General features: G+C 46.9%; 1 protein-coding gene across 1 annotated transcript in view; it reads left to right on the top strand.

The window, feature by feature from the left end:
• Positions 1–19,451: 19,451 nt before the first annotated feature.
• apba1a (amyloid beta (A4) precursor protein-binding, family A, member 1a) overlaps positions 19,452–27,848 on the top strand; it is a 56,442-nt gene continuing 48,045 nt past the window's right edge. Inside the window, exons 1-2 of the mRNA XM_030105398.1 lie at positions 19,452–19,850; positions 19,893–21,053. Coding sequence (XP_029961258.1) covers positions 19,452–19,850; positions 19,893–21,053 — 1,560 coding nt within the window. The remainder of the gene's footprint in view (positions 19,851–19,892; positions 21,054–27,848) is intronic.

The following is a 27,848-nucleotide window of genomic DNA, read 5'->3' as shown; positions in this document are numbered from 1 at the left end:
TGTGCGTCGCTGGGTGTGGACGGTTCAGCCATGAGGAACTACAAGAGCACAGAGCTTACAAATATCTTCAGTGGGAAAGTCGGCTGTTTTTTTTAAATCAGCAGCAGGGCTGTAGGTTTTCACAGCCAGTGTTGCCCCAGTCAGGCCAGGACCTCTTCACATTTAGCAGGATGTTGGTGACAGCTGACAGCGACAGAGAGCCTGGAGACCAGGATGCTCCTGTATCGCGGGGTTGGGACGGTCCTGAAGATCTACTGAAGTAAAATCTAGCTCAAAAAAGTCCAGTAAAAGTAAAGTTACTTTGTGATGACCACCTCTAGCCAGAATTGTCATGTGATGGTTGAGTGACCCATCCCAGTCTGCTGACATGGATTTAGTTAAGTCCCAATTTAGACCTGTCTGGTCTTCATTTAGTCCTGGATTTAGTACTGTCTTTTGAGAATTTGTGAAATAACATCTACCTCTTCTTTTGTCAGCTGATCAGCCAGAACATTAAAGACTCCAGTGAGACACCAGGGTACAGGAGGCTGAGACAGCCGGAGCGTAGGAGAGTGATGAGCAGCACTGATGGTCCTGAACTCTGGCTTTATGACCCTGGAGGGGCTGGTCCAGGACGGGGCTTTATGACCCTGGAGGGGCTGGTCCAGGACGGGGCTTTATGACCCTGGAGGGGCTGGTCCAGGACGGGGCTTTCAGCAGAGTCCTGATCAGACAGAGGCAGGCAGGAGGCTGGAGGTTCAGCTGGTAGGTCCACATCGAGAGGCGTACAGGACTTCCGGCCACATCACTGGTTGATGCATCTGAGGACAAACAATGTGTCATCAGTCATTTTACAGTCATTTTACTTTGGGAAAACTAAATCATTCAGCAATCATTCAGGCCACCAGTGAACCGTTCACATAATGTGTCTTGTCTGGTGGTGGAATGTACATTGCATATATTGTATGGTGGGATGTGTGTGAATGGTGTATAAAAATGTGTATAAGAATTTTGTAATGTAGTGCATGGTTGTAAAGAGATAATGACAGTTTGTCTATTCATTCATTATCTACCGCTTCTCCCTTTCGGGGAGCCGATCCCAGCTGCTGTGGGTGAAGGCGGGGTCACCCTGGACAGGTCGCCAGTCTGTCACAGGGCTGACATGCTAAGCTAATGAACAGACATACAACCATTCACTCACACCGAGGGGCAATTTAGGGTGACCAATTAACCTGACATGCATATTTTTGGACTGTGGGAGGAAGCCGGAGTACCCGGAGAGAACCCACACACACGGGGAGAACATGCAAACTCCACACAGAAAGGTCCTGAGCCCTGGCCGGTAATTGAACCCAGGACCTTCTTGCTGTGAGGCATGAGCGCTGACCACTGCACCCCCGTGAGGCCAAAGTTTGTCTAACAGTTTGTCTAATGATTATGAAAAAAGATTTGCGATTAACAATATTTTTTAGGGATGTGCGAGTACCGATACCAGGTATCGGTATCGGGCCGATACTGGCCTTATTTCAAAGTATCGGGTACTCGTGAAGGCTACCGATACCAGCCGCCGATACTCACGGCAAGAAAACCCCACGCGTAGTGAGCCCTCCTCTCCAGCAGGTGGCGGTAGTGCAGCCGAATGGGATGCAAGCTGCCGACAAACATGAAAGAGGAAGAAGCTCCTCTCCAGGAGGGGGCGCTGACAGGCGCTGAGCTACACTGCAGCGGGTTGACTCTCCATGAGTCTCATCCAGAGCAGAGACAACAGGATGAATCCAGAACGGCTGCTCGTCTCACCAGAACCGCCGGTGTGGAAATTCTGTTATATAAGTGAAAACGAGCCGAGCTTTGCAGAATGCAAACTCTGCTATGCTAAAATTGCTAGAGGAGGTGCGCGATGTTGTTCATTTACCACTAGTAATTTGTTGAAACACCTCAGGGTGAAGCTTGTGGACGAGAGTCTGACGCTGTTGTGCTGGAAGAAAGAAAACTCCGGCAGCAACTCGACGGCAAACTCTGCAGAAGACCGAGAAACTGAAGAGCAGAGATCCGAGAGCAGCACAGAGAACACCAGCAGCTCTTTAAACTCAGGGGTTGTTCTGTCGTTGACTTTAGTTCATAAAAAAATCTTTAAAATTAGTACATTTAAAAACCTTAGTTTATGTAAAGTGTAAAACTCAGAGAAAACTGTTTTATCTTGCACTTAATTTCATTTAAAAACCATCAAAATAAGTTCATTTTAAAAAGTGTATAACTTAGAGTTGTTTGTTTACGTCTTGTAATTCAGTTCATTTAAAAAAAAACTTAAAATTCAGAGAAATTGTTTTATCTTGCACTTAATTTCATTTAAATAAGTGTAAACTCAGAGTTCTTTGTTTTATTTTTCAGACTATTATTTTGGACTTAAACATCGTGGCTGGGCTGCCTTTTTATTAGAAATAAAATTCATTTTCAAAAATAATCTGTCATTACACTATTTTAAATTTTATGTATATAAAGTATCGGTATGCAAGTATTGGTATCGGTGAGTACTGAAAATGAAGTACTCGTACTCGGTATTGGTCTGAAAAAAAGTGGTATCGCACATCCCTAATATTTTTAGTACAATTAAATCACTCTGGGAGCTATGCTAAAGCTACAAGTTGAGCCTGTAACTGCTGTATTTTCTGAAAATGACTAATTTGCAAAATTCAGACCGAGGCAAGGTTTTAATTTATGAATGAAGTCCTGTGCCGTGCTCTGTAGCTGTTCGTTAGCTTAGCATGTTAGCCTGTGGTGGTTGCAAGCTACTGTTAACCTAAAACCCTGAGTTTTAAACTCAACAGAGACACATATGTTTGTTTTACCTCCCAGAAGACATAGTTAGATTTGTTGAGGAAGCAGGAATTGCCAGAGTAGCTGTAGCAGCACTGCCCTGCACCGCGCAGTGTACAGAACATAGCCATGACAATGTGAGTCTGAAGCCTGTTACGGTGCTGATTTTATTAATTCGTACAACTAAGATTATATAAAAACATGATACGATCATTTGATTATTGATTATTGCTTACTTCACTGTGATTATGAATGATATTGTCCAACGTCTAGTAGCAGATAGTACAAAAGCCACTTGCCTGTGTGTCTGAAGCTCTGGCCTCGGCTGAACGCTGGCCCGCAGGCTTCCCTGCTCGAAACTGTTTTGAGAAAGCAAAAGCTTCATCTTCTTAAATTTGTTGTGGCATCCATGGACGGAGCAGATGAGGCTGGTCACTTTTAGACTTAATAAAAATGAGCAACATAGCAGGCAAACTCGCTGTCAACACAGCGCAGAGCCGGAAAACCAGAAGTTGCAACACATAATGGCGCCGCCCAGCAGCACTTCCTGAGTAAAGTCACTAACTCTTCTCATTTGTAAGAGAATGTTGACTGTAGTCTGTGCTACAGCGCCAGTCCTCCTGGTATGGTGACTGTGTGTAATACACGTCCGGTAAAAAAGGCATAGGGACAGAAAACACTAAACTCGATGTTGAAATTTTATTTTTTTCACATCGATTGTAATAAAGTAAAATCGAATTAATTCAATATATCATCCAGCTCCAGCTCACAGTATCCAGGGACCATACTTCAGAGTATCCAGGGACCATCGCAGTAATGATTAAAGGCGTTACTGATTTTGACAAAGTAATTAGTTATAGTAAGGTTGGGCGATATACCAAATTAATTCGATTAATTCGATTTTATATTTTCAATCGATGTGGACAAATATTAAATCGCAACATCGAGTTTAATTTTTTTCTGTCCCTCCGCCATTTTTACCGGACGTGTGTAATACACACAGTCGCCACCAGGAGGACTGGCGCTGTAGCACAGACTGCAGTCGACATTCTCTTACAGATGAGAAGAGTTAGAAGAGTCTGCAGCCGGGGACAGAGAACGCTCGCTCTCCGCCGCCGGTCGGATCTCTCCCGGCGCCACGAGAGTCCCACACCGCGGCGCTTTTAACGGGGAAACACGGTCCGTTCCTCACCTTCTGCCATGATGCACTCGGCCGAATTATCAGAAAAATAAAAAGGAAAAGGCTGATATAAGGCACAAAATAAATAAAGAGCGCAAATATGATATGATAAAAGTGAAAATGAAACTTAAATTGCGTGTTTTGTTGGTCCTTAACTTTGATCTGTGTGGGATTTGAACCCATTTCAATGTGATCTATGTGGGATTTTTTTTTATAAATTGTTTTTTTTCTCCAGTTTTCCTTTTATTTATTTCACTTCAGTGCCCATGCAAGTGTTCTTGTTAAAATTACTTCAGTCATAACTATATTGCCTACACAGTTAAATGCTGACATTTTGGCATTCAATAAAACATCCTATTTTTTTGAGAAATGTGTAATTGTGTTTCTTTACACCGAAAAAAATCGATTAAAATCGTTAATTTCAAGAAAAAAAAAAATCGAGATTTAATTTTTTGGCTATATCGCCCAGCCCTAAGTTATAGTACTTGTTACTGCAAAATGTAACGTAGTTACTGTAACGCGTTACTTAATAATGTTAGTGCCAACGTTAGCGTTAGTCCCAACACTGGGCATGAGCTACATTGTGTCACAGAACGCCCCGCCCCCCCATTAATTTGAGGAGGGTCATGGAGGTGAACTCCCCGGGAACTCACGATTGGCTCTGGAACCAGGAAATAGGTCCAGAAAGTGGTCTAGCCCTGCTCTGCATCTCTCAGTTTGAAATAAATATCTTGACCAAGACACTGCTGATGAAGATAACAGATTGTTTAGTAACAGGTGATAAATGGGAATGATTTGAAATGATTTTAGAGTTGTTTTTTACTTGTTGCACCTTTAATGTGAATATTGTGAACACGTGCCAGCACATTTTTGCACTAAAACGAGGGAAATTAGAGGTGGTTAATTTCAAAGATTTTTTTGATTGGAAACTGAGTGATCATTGGCTGGGCCAGTGGCACAGTAAACACAGTATATCACAACATGTATTCTGAAAAAACTCCTGCTAGCTTCATGCTAACTTGTATGGGAAAACCCATTCACATGCTAACAGTTAGCACTTTAGTCGTGGAACTTGCTCGAGCAAATTCAGCTGAGCAACATTCATTTACTAAACATAAAACACAAACACTAATTATTTTGATGCTAACAGGCAGATTTTTCCCTCACTCAGTAAAAGACCAACAGTAATGAAAAACTCTGAAAAAGCTGCTATCAGTTTACAAAACACAAACAGGAAGAAGCTACGGAAGCCCCAGAGGCTTTGTCCTGTTAAAAAATTTGTTAACCAATATTTTCACTTTTACTGCAAATGAATATCGGCTGTAAATATCGGCGATCGGCCTCCATCTCTAGTAGTTATGTTGTCAGCGTACTGGTCTGAGTTACCTGAATGTAATACTGCTGAGAGCAAATCCCAGGCCTGCAGTTGCAACTTTTAACCAGGTTAAGCCTGTTCATTCACACTTTTTTTGTCGATTGATGAGCACTAATCCTGTCAGATAAATAGATGAAACAAGTGAAGACGGTTTCCCGGTAAAAGAATGGGCTTTTCTTCATGTCCCTCTAGTGGTTTGCAAATATCGCTTCCCTCCAGGATTAGATGTTTTGTACTCCATTCATCGTTTGCTTTGCTTTTCAGTGGGCTGCCTTTAGTCAGCTGCCTGCTCAGAGAGAAAGGGAATAAAATAAGTGAACGTGTTGGCAGACGCTGAAAAGGAGACCTCCACTACCAGCAAATAGATTCTGTTTGTTCTAAAGAGTTCCTGCTGGTTCACTCAGAAATAGCTGGATTTCCCCTGAGAGGCCAGCCAATCATCTGAGCTCGCTGATGCATGTGCACTTATAGGCAGTAGCGTGTTTCGACCCCCCAACCGCCTGTTAGGGATTCTGCAAAGAATCCTGCAATGGTGTCGTGGTTTCACAGATAACCCTTGACTGAGGGTTCAATCCAGAACTCCAGAACCCGGAGGGGGTCATCCAGAACCCACAGAGGAACATTGTATGAGGGTTTCACCAACAACGCGGTGGTTGTCCTGTGGTTATAGGAAAAACTACACTGTGTTCTACGGATCAGGCAGAGCGATTGGATTCCATATGTTGTGCATTGTGTTCATCCGTTAGTGCTGACAGTGAGAAAACATTCAGACAATCGAGGATTTTATTGAACAGTGAAGGGTATGGATTGCAGACGTTCACGCCTGCCACTGAGTTGTGTATTGGGTGAAGTACTGAAGACAGGAGTGAGCAGCATGAAATGCATTGGCGTTCCACGTTCAGCCCCGGTTCACCAGGGCCCCGGGTGAAGCCCATTATGCGGCGTCCTCCCAGATGGACGGCGTGTCTGTGACATGCTCCTCAGGTGTCTCACAGGATTTTTCAGGTTCTCATCTTTAGCTCTGCAGCCAGCAGTCCTCAGTGCTGAGCAGTGTGTTTCCTCTAATAGTGCTGAAACATCTCCATGACACGCTGCTGAAAGAGCGAGAGAGAGCGAGCAAGCGAGACAGACAGAGAGAGAGAGAGAGTTTTGAGGTGAGGTGAGTTCCTGCCACCACATGATGGCGCTCCGTCACAGAGGGTTTGGTAGTCTGAGCTCTGTGTATTTGCTTCAGTTTTATTTCATTCATTCATAAATGATGGAAAAAAAAGTTCAACACCAAACAAATGTTTCCAAACTGATGAATGAACTCAGGTCATCTCTTTGTAACAAACACTCATTTTACAATGTGCATTTAAAGCAAAGCGGAACTCACAGCCGCTCTCACTCAGGTTTCTATCACAGAAAACTACTGACTGCACTTATTTTTATTGTAACAGTATGCTGCTCTCTGTTACCTTTTTTAAACCCTGCATGTGATTTTAGGTTCTTTTGATTCCTAGAAGTCCTCAAAGTTGTTCCCGTTTACAGAAATGCAGAATTCCATTAATTTAATCTGAAATCTTTTTTTCTGCAGATCTCTGACTTTACTTTCTCTTTTGGGAATCTGTTTTGAATGTTCATGGCTAAAGTTTGTTTGTGAGCTTTACAAATTTCAGAATACTAGAATTTAGTATCTCGTGAAATTCCAACTATTTTAACTGATGGAATAATAAGTTGACTGGAGCTGGCAACGTAACGGACAGTCCCCGGGGTTTTCTGCCCTCTCACTCCGTCTGGTCTCATTCAGATGTGCTGTATTAATATTTTAATAACGACACGGACATGTTTAAAACTGCCTGTAGACCGCTGTGTTGTACCTGGTGCTCTTTAAATGAAGCTGAACTGAATTGAATTCGATCTTCATGGCTCCACACCCTCTTCAGACAGTTAGCTTGAATAACAATTTGAATGTTGTTTTATGTCTTTGCGGCGCTGTTGTTTGGTTCCACTGTGTCTGTCGGTCTTCACACAGCTCCCTTGTTATGACTCAAACAGGATGTGATTGGACGTTTCTCGTCAGAGTCCAGGCGCATCACAGATTATTTGAATTGCGTTTCTCTGTTTCTGGATCGCCTTTTAAATCAGATCTGCCTCTTTCAGATCTAATAAGGTATTGTTGGCCGAGACTCCAGTGTCGTTCTGTGCTACTGCTTTCTGTTGAGTTGTCATCCATGTGTGTGAATGCCTGTGTATTCTGACAGTGACTGTTAATCCGGAATTGGTTCATTCTGAATTAAGTAAACTTATGTTCCTGGTCTTGGTGTTCACACGGGAAAAACAAGAATTAACCCCTCTCTGACGCCGGGGTCTGTGAAGCGTTCCGATTGGACGGGGCGGTCGTGACATACTGACGTCTCCAAGAAGTAAACAGCATTTTTCTTTTCTTTCTTTCTGGATTAACTTTGAGGCTGCAGCTTTGAAAATGTCCTCATTGTTAAGCGCCCGTCAATCCTCTCGTTTCATTATGTCCAGTTCTACTGAAACTGTAAATCGTTTCCAGACGAGTCGAAACACGATGTGCGTTGGACATGAGAAAGCCAGAGGCAGACCTTTGAGACTTCTGAGCCGCCCCGCCCAGATGTGGCCCGGGTCACTGATACGTAGGACCTACGTAGGGCGTCGAAAACCCGCGAGACCCAAACGAGATCGGTCCCAGAGGAGCCGCTGTGAGCTGCTGGAGAGCAACTCACCGCTGCCTGGCTCAGCGCTCTGGTTCAGACCGGCCGGGGACTGGACCCGAGCCCTCTCCTCATCAGTCTGATGACAACACGCTTTATTTGCATCAATAAACACCCAGTCCCGGCTCCAGCCCAGTGTAGAAGGGGGCGGCGGCTACAAACCGGGGGGGGGGGGGGGGGGGGCGCAAAGGTGGCGAAAAAGTAACGGAGCAACACAACAACAGCATCCACAGATCAGAGGCCTGTTCCACCATGTCCAACAACGTATGATCATTAACCACACTGCTGAAAAGCACAAATAGTAACAAAACAAAAGATAAATAAGCAGCTCTCTCCTTCAGCAGAGCTGCAGTCTCCTCTTTTTTTGAATTTTGAACAGCACAACACTTCATATTGATCTGACCAAGCCGGCGGAGTTTGCTGTTGTTTTTTAAGCACATAATAGACTGAAAACTTTATTTATTTTGACTGAGGGGGCGAGGCAGTCTGCCCCCCCTTGACGCCTGGTCCACACTTGCAGCAGCACGCGTCACATGACAGAAGCCAAAACGTAACTTAAAATTTTTTTTGTTTTTTAAATTTTATTTATTTCAGTTAACTGAATATGAATTAACACAATGTGACACACGAAAGAAATTATGAATTATTTCGCTTTTAATAAGAAAAAAAATGACCCCTCTGACAGCCAGGGGGGGGGCAAGGAGGCACAGGCGGGGGGCACTGCCCCCCTACGCCGGGCCTGTAAACACCCCCCACGGTGGAGTCATGAGAAACACCAACATGGAGAACATAGGGTTGTCCGAGTTGGAGGCAGACTGATAACTCCGCCCCACGGCTGAGCCGTCTGCTTCGTCTAGCTCCGCCCACCTCTGGCTCTGCCATCCTGAACACACCTACGGACTGCGGGCCGCCATCTTGAAATATTGTGTCATCATGACGGAGCAGAATGAAGTCGCCTAATTAACATATAATAATTCTTCCAAAGGAGAATAAACCCGCCAGTGTGTCTGGATTTAAACCTAATTCTGAATGAAGTTTTCAGGCGTTTCCATGGTCATTTTAGAGCGGAATTAGGCTTTGTTAACGTTGGAGCCCAGGACCTCTGTGCAGCCGACTCCACCCGGTTCTTTGATTCTGTGCTCGGTAGGAAAAATGCCAAAACGACTGACTTCAGATGGTTACCATTTATTTCAGTACAGCCAGATGTGATGCTCAGCTGGACCTTACAGGGAAAGATACGCAGGATTTCGCCCCGAAAGGATCCTGATGGTTCAGAGACAGAGCTTTATTCCATGTTCTTCTGGGCGGGGCCCGACAGACGGGCTGGACTTTGTTCGCAGTTGGACAGTTTGGTGTTGATGTCAGCTGAGTGTGTTTGGAAGACTAGTGTGTGTGTGTTGATATCTCCGGAACACGTGGGTGTGTTTACACTTCAGCAGAACGTCTTATAACCTTGGTGCAGTTGTTCTCAGGAACAAGTGTCACAGCGGCCTGATGTGCCGTCAGTACAGCTGCTCCCTTTACTTCATCATGGCAGTAGTGATGAATTAAAGCATGTACCCAACAGTCCCCCCTTTCATATGATTTCATCATGTCGCCAAAAATGAATGTGTGTGAGTGTGTGTGTGTTGATGTGTATGCCGAGGTAGGTAAACTAGCCTCTCACCAATCCTCCATGACGGAGCCCCGCCCCCTCTCGGTACATTCCGACCTCAGACAGGATCCTTCACCATCCCAGGTAGGCTGAACGATGTGGGCAAAATTTCATATCTGGATATCCAGGCCAGATATCTCGATATCGATACGATATATTACAGTGGATTCAGTGAAAGTTTAGCATTTTTCAGAAAATAAAAACATCGTAATACAAAAGGATGTAAAAAATGCAGTTTTATTCATGAGGACTCACTGCCACCACCACCAGACTCTGCAGCCGCCCTCTCTTCAGCACTCCTGTTGTTGTTTTGCTTCCTCTCCGCCGCCTGTAGCACATGTGAGTGTGCGTCTCGTCTCCCTCCTGCCCCTCCCTCTGAGGTTTCTCATTGGCTGCCATCAGCTGTCCACCAGTGAAGGAGGGTTGTGGTTGGCTGGCCTGACCTGTGCATGGAGCTGACACGCAGGGCAAGCAGGGGAAGTCTTGATATCGTCGATTTTGAGAAACTAATGTCCTGAATGTTCAGATCCCGATATCGATATGATAACGATGCATCGTTCAGCTCTAATCCCAGGGCGTATGCCACGATGTGTCAGCGTGTTGAAAAGGCAGTTCGGAGCAGCAGGCGTTCTTCATTGCAGTTCGCATGTCAGTCAGTACATGTAGAAATAAAAACAGCAAGCGTTCTTCACTGCTGGACGCGTATGTAAATCTGCAAGTGTAGGAGAGAAAGAAAGAAGAGAAAAAATAGAAAGGAAGAAATAAGAAAATAAAAATAACATAAACTAGAAACTGGCCCTCAGAGAGGCAGACCTCCGCCACAGCTCCGATCAGTCACCAACAACCAGAAGAACACCAGATATGATCACACAACACTGATCGGAGCGGAGCGCTGCAGCGTGCGGTGCCTCTCTCTCTCGCCCTCTCTCCCTGTGTGTGTGTGTGTGTGTGTGTGTGTGTGTGTGTGTGTGTGTGTCTGAAAAGGAAAACCAAAAAGCAAGATAATTTATGTTATTTTACTTCATTTTAATTAGAAAATTGACCGGATTCTCTCGTATTTTCTGTTCCCGACTTCCTGTGTGGTGCGATCTGCTCTGTCCAGCTTTACAGCCGGCGGTCCACATAGAGAGGAGCGGAGCGCCGCGGTCCACGGCGAGCCGCTACGCCTCCTGTATGAACCGTCAGAGAGGTGAACAGGGCGCCAACCTGACAGTCGGTGCGCGGCGCTTCTACTTCCGTGTCAGAAGCGGTGTGTCCTGTGAACCAGGCGTTTGTCCCCCCTGTCGGCGGGCCTGTCCAACCATGTGAAAGACTCCCTACCTCTCAATGATAAAGAATCCTTTAAAAACCTCCTGGATCCAGACAGTGATCTGGATCATCACCAAAATTTAATGGATTCTAAGTTAGTCCAAGACCCACCTTTCCACAAAGTTTCATTGCAATCCGTCCAGAACTTTTTCTGGGATCTTGCTAACAAACCAACAAACCAACAAACAAACCAACATTATTACATGACCTCCTGGCGGAGGTCAAAATGAGCACATGTCCCTTCACTGAGCTGGGCCTATCTACCTCCGTACTGACGGAAAACCTTCCTTCAGGAGCTCTGAACCCTTCATTACCTCAGATCACAACTCCAGCAATTTGTACAATTTTGGTTGTATAATATAATAAGCGTGCAAGCTGTTTTTCTAACTCTACCAGGGAATTTGAAAAAAACAAACTTATATTAAATGTTTCAATGCTAATCATTTCTAATGATTACGAGTAAATCATTTTAGTCTCATTATTACTGTGGTTATTATTACTGTAAGATTTTTTCCAATCATTCTAATAAAATGTGATTTTTACTATTATTACCATTATTTATTTGCTAATTTTATTTCATTTTCCCCCCCAGATTTTAATTTAACAGTCTTTCTATAGTTTTTCTAGTATAACATTTTTTTTCTGAGAGAAAAAGCAATATATTTAGTATTGTCATTATTCTATGTATTAAACCGTATTACTTTTTTTTTGGAGATCATCTTCTCAACTGATTCTATCCTTTTTGTAAATTAATCTATAAATCACAAAATCAACCTTAATCTAATTTAAAAGAGAAAAGAAGGAAAAAAGATAAGAATGTTCTGTAACTGAATCAACTCATTTACTATTCAACAAATAAATCATCCTAAAAAATCAACCTAAAAAAATCATCTTAAATAAACCTCAAATAAACCGAGAAAGTCAACCTGAAAAATCATTCTAAAAAAAATCTAAGTTCCAGAGTCTGTGTGCAGAGAGAATATATGTGGATATATTATAATATATTTTGAGTGTAATTTTTAGTCAAGACCGAATCGATGCATCTAAAGCAGTGCTCTGATACGAGGGACACAGCGCCCCCTGCTGACAGTCTGATACGAGGGACACAGCGCCCCCTGCTGACAGTCTGATACGAGGGACACAGCGCCCCCTGCTGAGAGTCTGATACGAGGGACACAGCGCCCCCTGCTGAGAGTCTGATATGAGGGACACAGCGCCCCCTGCTGAGAGTCTGATACGAGGGACACAGCGCCCCCTGCTGAGAGTCTGGTATGAGGGACACAGCGCCCCCTGCTGAGAGTCTGATATGAGGGACACAGCGCCCCCTGCTGAGAGTCTGGTATGAGGGACACAGCGCCCCCTGCTGAGAGTCTGATATGAGGGACACAGCGCCCCCTGCTGAGAGTCTGATATGAGGGACACAGCGCCCCCTGCTGAGAGTCTGATATGAGGGACACAGCGCCCCCTGCTGAGAGTCTCCACCACTGTGACTACAGTGAGCGGCTCCAACAGAGGGAGAATATAATATTTCTGCTTCCCAAAGGTTTTCTCCCCCTCCTGTTGGAGGATTATCAGCTCCAGAGTGTTCAGCCAGTCGTTCCGACACTGAGCTCAGACCTTCGAAGGCCTTTGTGAGAAACTTATCATTAGAACCTGATCTTTAGAACCTGATCTTTAGAACCTGATCTTTAGAACCTGATCAGGAGCCGAGTTGTTTGGAGAACATGAGCAGCAGACTGTTCCAACATGCTGCTCCTCCACCTCTCAGCCAATACAGAGTCCAATGTTCAAACTAGTCTCCCCCCAGATTATTCAGGCTCCAAACGCCATAATGTCACATTTTATTTGTTTGGTATCTTCTCCCATCATGCCTCTGGGCCTCCCACCACAAAGTGAGTGACGGCCAGGATTGTGATAACCAGCAGGGTGATCAGGCCTGACCGGAGATCACAACCCAGTCCACACAGCGGCCGATCAGACCTCCTGTGAGGCTCGTCCATCCTCGTCCTCAGGGTCTCTGTCCAGGCCGTCCTCAGGGTCTCTGTCCAGGCCGTCCTCAGGGTCTCTGTCCAGGCCGTCCTCAGGGTCTCTGTCCGTCCTCGTCCTCAGGGTCTCTGTCCAGGCCGTCCTCAGGGTCTCTGTCCAGGCCGTCCTCAGGGTCTCTGTCCGTCCTCGTCCTCAGGGTCTCTGTCCGTCCTCGTCCTCAGGGTCTCTGTCCAGGCCGTTCTCAGGGTCTCTGTCCAGGCCGTCCTCAGGGTCTCTGTCCAGGCCGTCCTCAGGGTCTCTGTCCGTCCTTGTCCTCAGGGTCTCTGTCCAGGCCGTCCTCAGGGTCTCTGTCCAGGCCGTCCTCAGGGTCTCTGTCCAGGCCGTCCTCAGGGTCTCTGTCCAGGCCGTCCTCAGGGTCTCTGTCCAGGCTGTCCTCAGGGTCTCTGTCCGTCCTCATCCTCAGGGTCTCTGTCCAGGCTGTCCTCAGGGTCTCTGTTCGTCCTCGTCCTCAGGGTCTCTGTCCAGGTCTTTCAGGTGTCATCAGGTGTCAGTCGGTAGGACAGTGAAGACACGTCGAGTCCTGTTCCATCAGTCACTCTGTTATCGTCTAGTCAGGCTGTGGTCGGTCTCCTGGGTCACATGGTTTGTTGCAGCCCCTGTTGTTTCCTTGGGACCCGTCCCCCACTGTCCCTGGTGGGGCTGGTCTTGGTCCGGGTCTTGGAGCCGGACCTCCTGATCCTGTGAAGATAAGCCTTCCATGGTTCAGGTTAGTTTGTTTTTAAACTTTGCTCGTGTTGATTCAGAATGTTCTCCATCACCAGCTAGGATCTGTCTTTTCTCTTAAAGGACTCATATTATGCAGAATCCACAGTAAAAAGGCGTCTTTACAGTCACACCACCTCCCAGAGCCTCTGTATGAGCCCCCACAAGTCACCTCCCAGAGCCTCTGTATGAGCCCCCACAAGTCACCTCCCAGAGCCTCTGTATGAGCCCCCACAAGTCACCTCCCAGAGCCTCTGTATGAGCCCCCACAAGTCACCTCCCAGAGCCTCTGTATGAGCCCCCACAAGTCACCTCCCAGAGCCTCTGTATGAGCCCCCACAAGTCACCTCCCAGAGCCTCTGTATGAGCCCCCACAAGTCACCTCCCAGAGCCTCTGTTTCAGCCCCCACAAGTCACCTCCCAGAGCCTCTGTATGAGCCCCCACAAGTCACCTCCCAGAGCCTCTGTTTCAGCCCCCACAAGTCACCTCCCAGAGCCTCTGTTTCAGCCCCCACAAGTCACCTCCCAGAGCCTCTGTATGAGCCCCCACAAGTCACCTCCCAGAGCCTCTGTTTCAGCCCCCACAAGTCACCTCCCAGAGCCTCTGTTTCAGCCCCCACAAGTCACCTCCCAGAGCCTCTGTATGAGCCCCCACAAGTCACCTCCCAGAGCCTCTGTATCAGCCCCCACAAGTCACCTCCCAGAGCCTCTGTATGAGCCCCCACAAGTCACCTCCCAGAGCCTCTGTATGAGCCCCCACAAGTCACCTCCCAGAGCCTCTGTTTCAGCCCCCACAAGTCACCTCCCAGAGCCTCTGTTTCAGCCCCCACAAGTCACCTCCCAGAGCCTCTGTATGAGCCCCCACAAGTCACCTCCCAGAGCCTCTGTATCAGCCCCCACAAGTCACCTCCCAGAGCCTCTGTATGAGCCCCCACAAGTCACCTCCCAGAGCCTCTGTATGAGCCCCCACAAGTCACCTCCCAGAGCCTCTGTATGAGCCCCCACAAGTCACCTCCCAGAGCCTCTGTTTCAGCCCCCACAAGTGAAACATTCAGTCACCTCCCTCACACTCCACTTTTACACACTTTTACCCTTTCACACAGCGCACGCCACTTGTAAGGAAATTACAGTCAAAGACGCCACTCTGAAATCTTACTTTGTTTACGTCAACATGAGGACCCCCCCCCCCCCCCCCCCGGAAGAGGATCCAGCCTTTGGCCAGCCCCCGGATAGGTGGTTATAGTTAAGACGTTCAAACTTGAAAATGGCGTTTTTCCTCCTTGTCTCGCTGAACCACGTTTTTGAAAGATGCTCAGTGGCAGAGCGGGTCGTCTCTTAACCGGAAGGTTGGCGGTTCGATCCCCGCTCCCGCAGGCGTAAAACTGTTGTTGTGTCCTTGGGCAAGACACTTCATCCACCTTGCCAAAGTATGAAAGTAGTGTGAGAGTGAATGGTTGGCGGTGGGAGGGGCGGATGGCGTCAGGCTGCCCCCCGCAGGCCAGCTGTGGCTACAGCAGCAGCTCAGCTCCACAGAATGCAGCGTGAAGCGTCTTCGAGTGTCCAATAAAGCGCTGCATAAAACCAATGCATTATTAGAATGAAACTGACACTAAAGCTGAACCGGTGGAGGGGACGCCTCTGACTGCCCCCACCGTGTGGGAGAGAGTGGGCGTGGCCAGATGCGTTCAAGTGCATCCCGGAAAGTAGGCTGTGAAAATCAGGCTGTTCGGAGGAGGGCTCCTCAGAGCCGCTTTTAAGACCCTCAAACTCCGAACATAAGATCAATTTCAGGTGAACAAACTTATATACTATGTTTTTGGGATTTTGGGACCGATATGACGTGACTGAAAAATAGCATAATATGGGAGCTTTAACTGAAATTGTTGCTCTGGTTTTGGGGAGTTTTGTTGCATATCTTGCAGGACGGTTTTATCAGTACGTCAGTCTGAATATTCCCTGCTTCTGCAGTCCGTTTTGGTAGCATGAGCTGCTGCTCACACCAGTGACTGGATAGCCAATCACCATTTAGAATCAAATCTTTACGTCTGATATCGTCCTCTGTGGACGGGGACTTTCCTGCTTTTCTATATTTCTCCAAAAATGAGTTAAGTTGAAAAACCATATTAGGTATCAGTAAACTTTGTGTCCTTGTTCCAGTTCACATGCTTTAATGAGAGCTACGGATTTACCTGTTTAGGCCCAATGTGGAGACGGTGAAGCTGATCCTGGATCTGAAGTCACAACACAATCTGAGTGTTCTGTCTGAGTGCCGCTCTCTTCCTGACCCAGCTGTCTTTCTCTGGTTGTGCTGCGTTGAAGATTTTCATTGTTTTACTTTATTTTGTTATTTAAAAAGGCCTACTACATTCGTTATGTTTCTATTATAGTGACTTAGAAGTTTTAAATGTTATTTTTGTTCTGTTTTGTCTTGTATTTTTGCCTTTGACAGTTGTTTTTTTTTTGGTTTAATCCTGCTCTGTAGCACTTGGAGATTTGTTTTGAAATTTAAAGCACATGACAAATAAAATTTATTATTATTGTTATTATTGTTAGTTATCAAGGCCTGCTCATGTCTCAGCTGTTAGTAATTTAGTTACTTGTCGTTTATTTATCAGTTTAATCTACGTAAGTATTCCATTTATTGATCAATCAATTTTCTATTCGCTGTATTTTTTTTATCTATTTATGGGTCTCTTTTTTTACTAAATTAGTGTGCTATATTCACTTTATCTTTTTCTTTTTATCAGTTCAGTGAGCAAATAAACCATCTCTTTAAGTTTGTCTAAATCTCTGAGACAAAATCCAAAACACCCCAAAAATATTCAAAATAATATCAAATTAGGCAATCGTTTCAGCAGATTTCTTAATCAATAGTAATTATGGCTTTACTCCACTAAGGAGGCACTGGTCACGGGGTCACGGGGTCACGGGGTCACGTTGATGCTTTTTTAGTGTCCAGTTAAATGAACTGGGAAGAGTTTGAGGTTCCTGATGTCTCATGTCGAGGACAGAGTTTCTTCCCTCCGGCGCCGGGCGGGCTCCCCTCCGATCGCTCCTCCTACCCTACAGATTCTTCTTGGATCCCAAATCGAGTGCAGAAGTAAAGAGTCCCGATGCAGATTTCCAACGCTGATTACAGTTTATTTGTGCGAAGCCTCAGGACAGAATTCTGGTCCTCTGTGTCCCTGGTCTGTCCTCCAGCAGCCTCACTGGCAGTCAGAGCAGAGGCCATGTCTGATCTACTGTGTGTGTGTTGATGAAGTCTTGGCTCACAGGCGGGGTGATATCTCACTCTTCTGGAGCTGGTCTGGGCTGGTCGGGCCTCTGCCGCTCTCACACTGATGTGGATCCGGTGTTCCTCCTGTTGTCCAGCACAGCCTGATCAGGAGTCGTCTTTCTGCACAGAGACACTCAAACATTCCTTGCATGAACATTGAACATGTCTGCTGAGGCGAGCAGGATTATGAGTCACAAGCTGCATTTCTCCATGATATTAAATCGGTCAGAAGACAGTAGAACAGCAATAGAAGTTGTAAATTTCCACACTTATTATTTAATTTTATATAGAGCAGTGACCAAGTCTTTTCTTGTGATCTGTCATATTTCTTTCCTTGTTCTCCAATTAATGATACAATTAATCAGTTTAAGAATCTTTTAGTATTTTCTTCATTTTCTTGTTGTGGCTGAGTTTATTACAGTTTTATAATAATTCTGAAATTCTGCCTGATATTCTATATTTTGATCGTATAGTTTGTTTTCTCCATACTTTTCTTGAACAGTTATTTTGCAGCTTTAGCTCCTGCCTGACAAATGTTCTGAAACCTGAACGTTTCATTTATTTGATCCTTTTATCTTTTTTTAAATACATGTCCACATTTTGATTTCTGGCTTCTTTTATTCGAATCATTACTTGGGGATCTTGTGTTATTTTTTTCAGGCCTTTTGGATCATTTTTAAGTTCTTTACGTTTATTTATTTAGAGAGATCCGTTTACCTCTGATAACTTCTTTTAATGTGTCCAGAGTGTGTTTGGTTGACTTCTCTTCAGACATTAATCTGGAGAAAGGTCTTTATTTCAGGTGTTATTTGTTGTATTGCTGTTTTAAGCTCGGATTCAGTTTCAGAACAGTTTTCTTTGCTCTGCTGTCTAAATGCAGAACCAGGGAAACTGGTGAATGATCACAGAAGTCTCTGAATCTTGTGTCTTTCATAAAACAAATATCCTGCCGTCTGCTCTGTGGGGAGCAGAGCGTAAAGGTTACTGGTCGTCTAAAGGATCCTGGTTTTCTATGAAGCTTTTTGTTTGTTGGCGTTCACCGGAGAGCAGTGACTGTGTCCATCGTCAATAACGTCAGATCAGGTTTGATCACTTCTTCTGTGGTCAGAGTAGTGTGTGTCTGAGATTCTCGTGTGATCCGCTCGCCGCCGTGTGGCTCGCCCTGCTTTATTCCCAAGGCCAGGTGATTGTTACTCGCCTCAAAGTGGATGTGTGTCTGGTCACTGACGTCAGTGTGTGTTGCCTTTTCAGATGTCCTACTGTTGAGAAAGACAAGTAATGTGACAGTTTTCTTCGATAACCTTATTTTGACGTCGGCCTTTATTCTGAAAGGAGACTTGGCAGCCTGCATTGGGTTGGAAGTCCCGATCACAATAAGATCTACACATGGCGAATGCTGCGTGTCTCGTAAACCTTTAAAGTAAACCTTTCAGTAAATCAGCTGTATTAATGAGTGACTTGTTATTATTACTTGTTATGACTTGCTGCAGACGAGCTGTTGAGCTCATTGATAATCGACGCTGCGGTGATGGAACATTTGTGTGACGGCATTCGCGTACCGTTTAGCAGTAATCTGGTAGATAGCTGGTGTTAATACTGGAGCAGTTGTGTTGTAGTCGTATAACAGGTCAACTGTTGTAGTTCAGGCACATTCTCCCTCTTCTCCGTTTGTGTTCATTAGTTTCACTCTGGAATTTGCACCTATCATGTTTGAAGACCAGGCACATGCTTCCCGACCCGTGAAAACCAAGTTTGGCTGGCTGTGTATCCATGTCGACACGCTGACAGTATATAAGCAGTACACACATCCCGCCGTCGTTATGCCACATCTGCCTGAAAGCCTGTTCTTAAACGGCTGTGTGAAATGTGACGCTTCATCCAGATTCCTGTCTCTGTCTCTGTTCCAGGGTGGATTTGTGGAAAACTTCAGGAAATCCAAACATACTGTGTCAAATTCAAACCAGTTGAAGCACAATACAACTATCAACCTGAACCTGACAACAAACGGTGAGCAACAAGCTGAAAATGTGGCCCTTTCTGACCAGCAGGCGATTCAGACGTGTGTGTTCTCTGTCAGAGTGTGTTTGGCTGAAAGCATTAATCTACTGTTCCTGACTGTGATTTCTATTTCTCTGAACTCGAATTGAGCTTGATCTTCCTGTTTGACAAACCCTTTCATTAAAACAAGAAAGCTCCTAATCACCGTCATTCATTCTAATTGCAATAAAAAATCAATTAAGATGGTTAAGAGAAGCAGTAACTAAAAAGATCTCATGACCTGCCGTCCCTCCGTTTAGCTTTTCTTCGTTTCTGTCTTCATGCCAGAGGTCAGCCTCCTACTGATGATGGACTCCTAGTTCCTCTCTGAACCGACGAACCCACCAGGCCAGGCAGCCATGAACCCCGAGGAGATGGAGCTGGCTCAGGAGGTGATGGAGGAGACCGACGCCCCGACTCGCCATCGCCGCAGCAACCACAACAGCTGCTCCCGTAGCTACGGCAACCAGGAGAAGCGCTACCGGCGCTGCGAGGCCCCGGGCGGCAGCAGGTCCAGGGTCCCCCAGCAGTGCAGACCGCCGGACCAGCCAGAGGAGGAGCCGCGAGGGGGTCCGTCCCCGCAGCCCGTCCAGCCCGTCCAGCCCGTCCAGCCCATCCCCCGACCGGCGGTGACGCGGTACCGCCGGCAGGGAGACAGCGAGGCCCGGATCCGAGCCCAGCAGCAGAGACACCGGCAGCGGCAGCAGCGGGAGGCGGAGAGAGCGCAGCAGCTGGCCCAGCAGGGGGCCCAGCAGGGGGCCCAGCAGGGGGCCCAGCAGGGGGCCCAGCAGGGGGCCCAGCAGGGGGCCCAGCAGGGGGCCCGGCCCCACGGCCACACCAGCCACGAGGACGAGCGAGAGCGGGACGACTCGGCGCTGGCCCGGTCGGCCAGCACCGAGAGCGGCTTCCACGCCCACACCGACCGGGCGGAGGGCGACGACGGCCTGCTGGTGATGTCGCTGGAGCCCGAGGGCCAGCCGGAGGGCGACGATGAGGCAGGAAGTTACGTCCTTCAGCTCCGGCCTGAAGCGGACGGCTATGCTGAAAGTGCAGAAGCTGAACAGCAACACCACCTCCCACATTCCACTTATCCTCTTCAACTTCCTGTCCTGCCACACGAGCCTTATTCTGACATCCAGAATCCCCACAGAGAGGACGTCACACAGGAAGTGCTGAGCGCCGGCTACTCCAACTACGTCTACACGCAGCCCCTCCGTCAGGCCGCGGACATGGACAGTGCTGCGGGTGGGGACACTTCTGTGGACGATGGACTGGAGGCCTATTCTGAGCCATATGACATTTACTCGCTGTCGGAGCACGTGTATGAGGAGATCTGTGATTCCCCAGCGTCGGTAGCAACGTCGCTAGTCGGGGTGAACGATACAGAGCCGGTCCAGCAGAGCAGGACCGGCCTCCAGCTGCTGCAGGGCCGGGCCGGGGGCGGAGACTACCACCAGCAGGAGGCGGTGGGATCCCGGCTGCGCCACTACGACGAGCGCTCAGACGGCGAGTCCGACAGCCCCGAGAAGGAGGCTGAGTTTGCACCTTACCCTCGCGCAGACAGCTGCGACCAGGAGGACGTCGACGGCACCGTCGCTGAAGTCAAAGAAAGTCTGGATCGCCCTGCAGAGACCTGTGAGGAGGAGGACGAGACGCCACAAGACAAACAACCTGACGTCCAAACTCATCCCGACATGAACCACAAAGCCAGCCATGAAAACTCTCAGAGACCGCCGGCAGGAAGTCCTGCAGAGGAGAACACAGCAGTGAGGAACAGCAGGGAGAAGAGGGACGCCATATCTCTCGCCATAAAGGACATTAAGGAGGCCATCGAGGAGGTGAAGACTCGAACAGTGAGATCTCCTTACACTCCGGACGAGCCCAAGGAGCCCATCTGGGTCATGAGGCAGGACTTGAGTCCCACCGCTGAGTGTGACCTCCCACCGTCCTTTGGAGGCGACGTAAGTTGACCTTTTTTCTTTGGATCGTTTCACATGTTGACTTTCTTGATTAATGAGTGATTCACTTTACTGAGGGTCCAGATGTACCTGATCAGGTCAGCTGATGTCCAGGTCCGTCCAGCCCCCTCACCTGGTCCAGGTACCAGGTCCAGGTCCGTCCAGCCCCCTGACCTGGTCCAGGTCCGTCCAGCCCCCTGACCTGGTCCAGGTCCGTCCAGCCCCCTGACCTGGTCCAGGTCCGTCCAGCCCCCTCACCTGGTCCAGGTCCGTCCAGCCCCCTGACCTGGTCCAGGTCCGTCCAGCCCCCTCACCTGGTCCAGGTCCGTCCAGCCCCCTGACCTGGTGTATTTTTAAATCTGGGCTAAAACCCAGCGGTTCACCCTGGCCTTCGGCTGAGCAGAATCAGCTCTGGATCTTGCGTTTGTTCTTTTATGCTGTGTTACTCCTCTGCTCACTTTTGTTCCTTTTTCAATGTTTGATCTTGTACTGTATATTTATGTACTTTAAATCACTTTACCTGGCCGTACACCTTTTTAAATATGCTTTCTGTATAATTTGACATTGATCACCTGATGAAACAGACATGTCTGGAGATACAGGTTTCTAGTAAACTCAGTCATTTTGAGGCACTGTTACACAGAAGAACCAACCGGAGCAAACGTCAGAGCCTGTGGAAAGGAAAAAGTCCTTTTTCAAAGAACAGCCGAGCAGAACCAGACTCAGAGCTGAGGTGAGAAGGAAGGTTTTTTTTTTTTTAAATATAACTCTCATACACTTGTCCTGCTAGTCAAACTGTGAAAAGAGAATTCAGCATTCTCATCATGTTCTCTGGTCAGGGGTGTACAGCTATAATATGCCTAGTATATGAAAAGATCCTGCGGCAGCATGTGCTCAGAAATGGGAAAGTTCCAAATTCCAACGACAAGAAAATATATGTGTCAAACTGAAAATGTTCCCATGGGAAATGGGAACATCTTGATTTTTTTTTCTGAGAAATCAAAGACCGTAGAATGTCCTTCTGATACCCTGGACGCTAAGCCAGCCTCATTACAGCCGTACTGAAAGTAACCAGAACTTGTCAGCCTGGTGTAGCTCTAAACATCAATTACATCAGTAATTCTTATACTAACTTGAAAGATCATTTCATTTATAATGCAATTATAATCCACTTATAAAAATATTTCTTTTAAACTTTCCAAACTCAGAAATGAGACTTTTCTATCTGGTAGCTTTCTTCGGTCGCTGGTTGCATGATTGTTGCGTCAGTAAATCTTTGGGGTCACTGGAGTCAGGTGATCATGCAGCAGCTGGGAGAGCCAAAGTCCCCGCTCATGTTTGAAACACGTCCAAAATGCCTCTGTCCACGCACCGTCTCCACAAATCCAGTTTGGCTTTAATTGCAGCAACTTTGTCTGCCAACTTGAAGACAGTTGTCATTGTTCCTTGAAGCGACAGGTTGAGTTCATTGAGCAGGCTGAGTATGTGGCACCGGTAAGCCAGTTTTCCACTCGTTCCCCGTCACTGCAATGTGCTGCCAGCGGCGACTGCTCAGTCAGACACTCCGCTCAGCCATTTCCCTCAGGATGACCATCTGATTTCTGTGCATAAGAGAAGGCGTCTGTGCTCCGCGTCCATCTCCTCACAAAGCTGCTCAAACAGGTTCAGGGCGTCCATCATTCAACACGCTGTTCATTTCCGGCGGCACTTTTCGGCTTGCCAGCGGTGAATGACAGAATGCGGAGGTTCACACTCAGGTGCAGCCTCCTTAGTCCAAGCAGTCAAACCGGAAAGCCACAGTCACGGCAGCAGCTCCGTCTGTGCATGTGCACAAAAGGACCATTTCAGTTTTCCTGATATAAAACCATCCCTGTGACTGGCAGCATTAGAGCACATAACATATCCTCATGCACATCCTCCTGATAAAGATATCACACATGAACTAGTAGTACTGCCTTGTTGTCAACATCTGTTGATTCATCAACCTGGAGGGCGCACCACGGCGACGCATTAATCCTCCACAGCAACTGTGTCTCCGTGTCTTTGGCTATTTCCTCAATGCGCCGAGTCACTTTTGATCCAGGGTGCTTGGTCTCCCCGTGGCGAAGCAGTTTTGAAGGCTTCATTGCCTCATTAGAGAGCTGCTCGCCGTATATTATGCAGAGTGGCTTGGTATATGGGAATCACCTACCGCAATAAATCTATATCTCAAGTAGGACTCATGGTATTGTCTGTTAAAGCTTTCTTTTCTTGGAAGGCGTAGGCTTTTAGCCTGTCTTCCCCTTCCCAAAGAAATTTTTCAAAGACGTCCATTTCTTACTCGTTTTGCTAGTTTGTTGTTGAAATTTTGGCACTCAAGTGATCAAGACGAAACCAAGAGAATTCAGTCATTTTTCAAAATAGAAGGTTTTTTAAAATAAAAGATCATTCAGACTCAGATAAAACATAAACAGAAATAATAAATTATTTCTTGTGCGGCCCAGTACCAACTGATCCACGGACCGGTGCCGGGCCGCAGCCCGGGGGTTGGAGACCACTGCTTCAGGGTATTGAATCCCAACGTGGCCCCACTGGTGGTCTCAAGAGACATTACAGGCAGATTATGAGAGGTCCTTTACAGTAAGTACAAAAACATACATACACGTTTCTATTAAAGGAAGCTGATGCGGGGGAGCCTGTCTGCCCTGGCGGAACTCGGCATGCTGGGTATTTGATGGAGTCCCGCGGTCATTGGAGATCTGTCATCTGTCTGGCAAATCTGAGCGTCGAGGATGAAGAAGATGTCTACATTTTCGGATTTATGATGATCGGTCTGCTGCTGATTGGCCTGGTCAGTGGTCTGATCCTCTGGAGGATTAAGAAGACTGCCACCACAAAAGACGTCCAAGGGAGGACGGTCTTTTCAAATCAACGGGCAAAAGCTGAGGCTGACCGAGTTTGCGAACTCTTTCGAAGGATGGACAATTTTGCTGGGGCTATGGACGATCTGAGGCGCAAGATGGATTCGACCACAGGAGGGTACAACTCAGCTTTGGTCTGAAACGGTTGCGAACCAGCGATAACGGGAAGGTCACAACGGCTCCTTCCGACCAAAACAAGATACCAAGAAACCTTCGGACTGGATCTGGCGCCCCTTGGAATTCAAACAATCTCCCGGAAGAAGATAAGGACACGAGGTCGCTCACTATCTCTCCCACTCTGACTCCCCGACAAATCACCCTCCCCTTTCTGGACTGCTTCTCTGGAGGACATCCCCATGGCAACGGCGGTCACCAGCTGGAGCGCAGAGAGGACGGGCCAACCACACACACGGACTGATGAACTAATAGAGCACACACTCGCACACACCCCCCCAGTCTCAACGTCTCCTCCCCTCTCTTCTGCTGACGACTAATGGTGATGGCGTGTTGCGCCGATGGGGGCAGCGACCACTGATCCGTTAGTCTGAAGCAATTTGTCTCGTGTTTTTTGCTACGTTTGTGTGCAGGTTGGCTTTTTTTGCCGTCTCACTTCTAATCATGACTCCCTTCAGAATCGCGATCTGAATTAATATATCTTTTTTTTTAAACCCCCCCCCCCATTTTCTGTCTGAGTTCCTTTAACTCTGTCTTTCCTTTTCAAGACGGAGCGCCGTAATTGGCTGCCTGGGCGTCTTAAAAACCCAAGTAATTTATTTGTAACTTCAGTAACTTGTTGCGATGACAATAAAGCTATCCTGATCCTGATCCTGATCCTGATCCTGATAACCCAGGTGAAGGCAGCTTTCCACTCATCTCCCTCCCAGTCCACACCAGTTTGTCGGTAGTATGAGGTTCAGTTTATTGAGGGTCTTGGCCCCTCTACCTATTGGAGTGCAGATCATGTTCAGAGGGGGGGCCTCGGTTATATCATTGACACCTTGTTAGTTGATGCAGGGGCCGAGCCACTTTGCCTTCTGTTCCACAGAGAAGCATCTGGCCTTGATGGGAGAGGAGGAGGGACAGATGGTCCCTGGAGTGAGGAAGGCCTCGATGTACTCCTCCATGGCGTTGGTTTCTGGAGGAGGATATGAAGTACAACCTCCTACCAGGGGGCGACGGACCTGGAAATAAGTCAATAATGCGGTAGCCCGGGTGTTATTGAAGACCTCCTTGAGACCCAGGAGTCAGAGGAAACACTGGGCGAGCCTGTAGCAATAGGAGGTTGAATCAGTTCAGTGAGTTGAATGGGCTTGACGGGTGGTGCAGAGAACAGTGGCTCCTGCAGGAGCTGCTCCAGTGGACCAGCCAGCATGGACATTATGTGCGTTCAGGGAATGTCATGGTGACAGGGTTAGTGCTGTGTTGCACGCCAGAGAACCTGCTCATGGAGAATCGTGGCCTCTGGTCTCTGCTGGGACTGGTCCACCAGGTGGGCATCGGCCCCAGAGTCAACGAGAACCACAACAACAAGTGTTCACAGAAGAAAGGGTGATTGTGGGAATGGTCAGGGCGCCAAGAAGGCCCACCCCAGCCTGTCTCCCCCAAGAGTCCCCCTGAGGCTGGCTCGTTGATGCCAGCTGCTGCCCCAGCTGATCTGCGCTCGTGGAACCAATGCTCCTGCTCTTCCAGGGAGCGGTGGGCGTAAAACACCTGCCTCGGTTTCTCGGAGGGTGTGGATGCAGGTTCGACCACCTCCGCCGTGAAGAATCCGGGGACCTCACGGTGACAGTGTGGGGGCTCTGTGGGGCAACCAGACCAGCTCCTTTTCTGGTCCATGAGTCTCTTGTCAGTTTTGACCGGTAACGCCATCAAGTTCTCCAGTTCTTCAAGGAGGTTGAGAGAGCAGTGGCGGTCCTGGACGAACACCTCCCTTTGTGGCCCCACCACACCTGATGACGCCCTGCGCTGTGATGCAAACTGGTAGTTCATAGTGGAACTACTAGAAAAAGAAGAAATGTTTCAGCCACTTGTCCGTCAGCTCCACTGACTGACAGCTGATTGACACGAGTGGCTAAGCTAATAAGCTAACAGCGGACCCGGCTTGGAAGTTTGTGATCAACTTCTGCCGGTGGAAAAGAGATTAAAATGCATCAGAAGACCCCGTCAGTCAGCTGACACTCTGGACTGAGACTGTCGAGCTGTAGCTGTGACGTATTTGTTCACTTTTTTGTTTTGGGTTCTAGTACCTTCTTTTACAAACACTTGTTTACATGCTTACAGCGCATTTTGACCGTCATTAGTAGCATGCAGTAGCAGGTACTCGTTTACAAGTTGCCTTAATTCATGATTGACGAGTTAACATATTGGGTTTTTGCAGCTCACTGGTGAACTCGTGTGTTTTTTTAATGTTTATATCAAAATGCATAATAAATGCAAAACTATCTACACGGTGAAATAAGAAAGTGAGAAAGTAACACGCAGTGAAAATGCTTTTCAAATACAGTAACTAGGGAAGTAATCCTATTACAATTTTCATACGTAATGATTAACTAGTAACTAATTACTTTTTTTGAGTAACAACTCCGACACTGCCTGCTACGATCACCAAGTCGCTGTGCACAGCACAACACTGCAAACTGAACTTCAGACGCCGATAAGAGAACTCCGCTTTTTCGGACGTGATTCCATGAAGAAAAAAAGTCTGAACCTTATTCTTCTTCTTTTTTTTTTTTTTAATTGAACATTTTGTACAAAGCAGAGCATCACAAAAACATGAACTAAGAAGAAGAAGAAAAAAGGATGATTAGTCCTAATATCTAGATTCCTTTGGCCAAGCTATGGACAATAAGCCAGAATGTAACTTCTGTGCAGAGGAACAGTCCAAATAGTTCAAGACAGGGTCCCATGTCCTGTAAAATTTATTTGGCTTGTTCTTTAACAGAGTGGAGAAAGCTTCCATAGCTATAGCAGCAAAAACCGTATGAAGCCACTGATGTTGGGAGGGCGCATCTTCAGAAATCCATTGCACCGTTATGCACTTTGGAGCACAGTGTAACAGTATGTGCAAAAGTTCTTTCCCCACAAATCGTACAGGCAATTCGTCCTCGAGGCCAAGGACACAAGTCCGAGCACCCAAATTCAGTTGACACTTAAAGTATAGAGCAAACCAATAACTGATGACCAAAATTGCAAAATATGCGGGCAGGCCCATAAACCATGGAAGAAGGTACCAACATCAGAACGACATTTGTTACATATTTCAGAAAGTGCAGAATTTTGAATTGTCTCTCCCAGATGGAATTAGATGGCCTTTGAACGGCCGGTTACATAATTTCTCCCAGGATTCAGTTGTGATCGGTCCTAACTCCACTTCCCATAGACCTTTAACTTTATAAGCGTTGTCCTTATTAAGTTCAGATAAGAGATTGAAAACTGATTTCGAAAAGGATTTAAGTTTTGTGGTTTTTAATATCAGAGATTCCATAAGGGAGATAGACAATTTCCCTTTACATTCCTTTAATTTACTAAGAATAAAATGTTTCACCTGCATATACTTGAGAGCGTCCTCACTGCCAATACTATATTTGTCCCTCAGTTGTTGAAATGACTAGGGCTGTCCCAAACGATTATTTTTCTCCCAATTAATCTATCGACTATCTTTACGATTAGTCGATTAGTCTAACGATTAATTTTTTCAACTACTCTAGCGAATAGCGATTTTTTTTGGTTGACGATTATTAATTCACAAAAACACTTGTGAACAGTTATCTAAATTCTTTGTTTATTAAAGTAAAAAAAAAAAAAACTTGAAATTGAATGAACAGTCACACTTAGGCAGGCATCATGACGTGTGAACATGAATGAGGTAGTTCTGTATGCATGACAGTGAAACAATGTG

The sequence above is a fragment of the Salarias fasciatus genome, chromosome 12, assembly GCF_902148845.1.
Source record: "Salarias fasciatus chromosome 12, fSalaFa1.1, whole genome shotgun sequence".
Taxonomy (NCBI): Eukaryota; Metazoa; Chordata; class Actinopteri; order Blenniiformes; family Blenniidae; genus Salarias; species Salarias fasciatus.
Note: the sequence above shows the minus strand (reverse complement) of the source record. Positions and strands in the feature narration are given on the sequence as shown.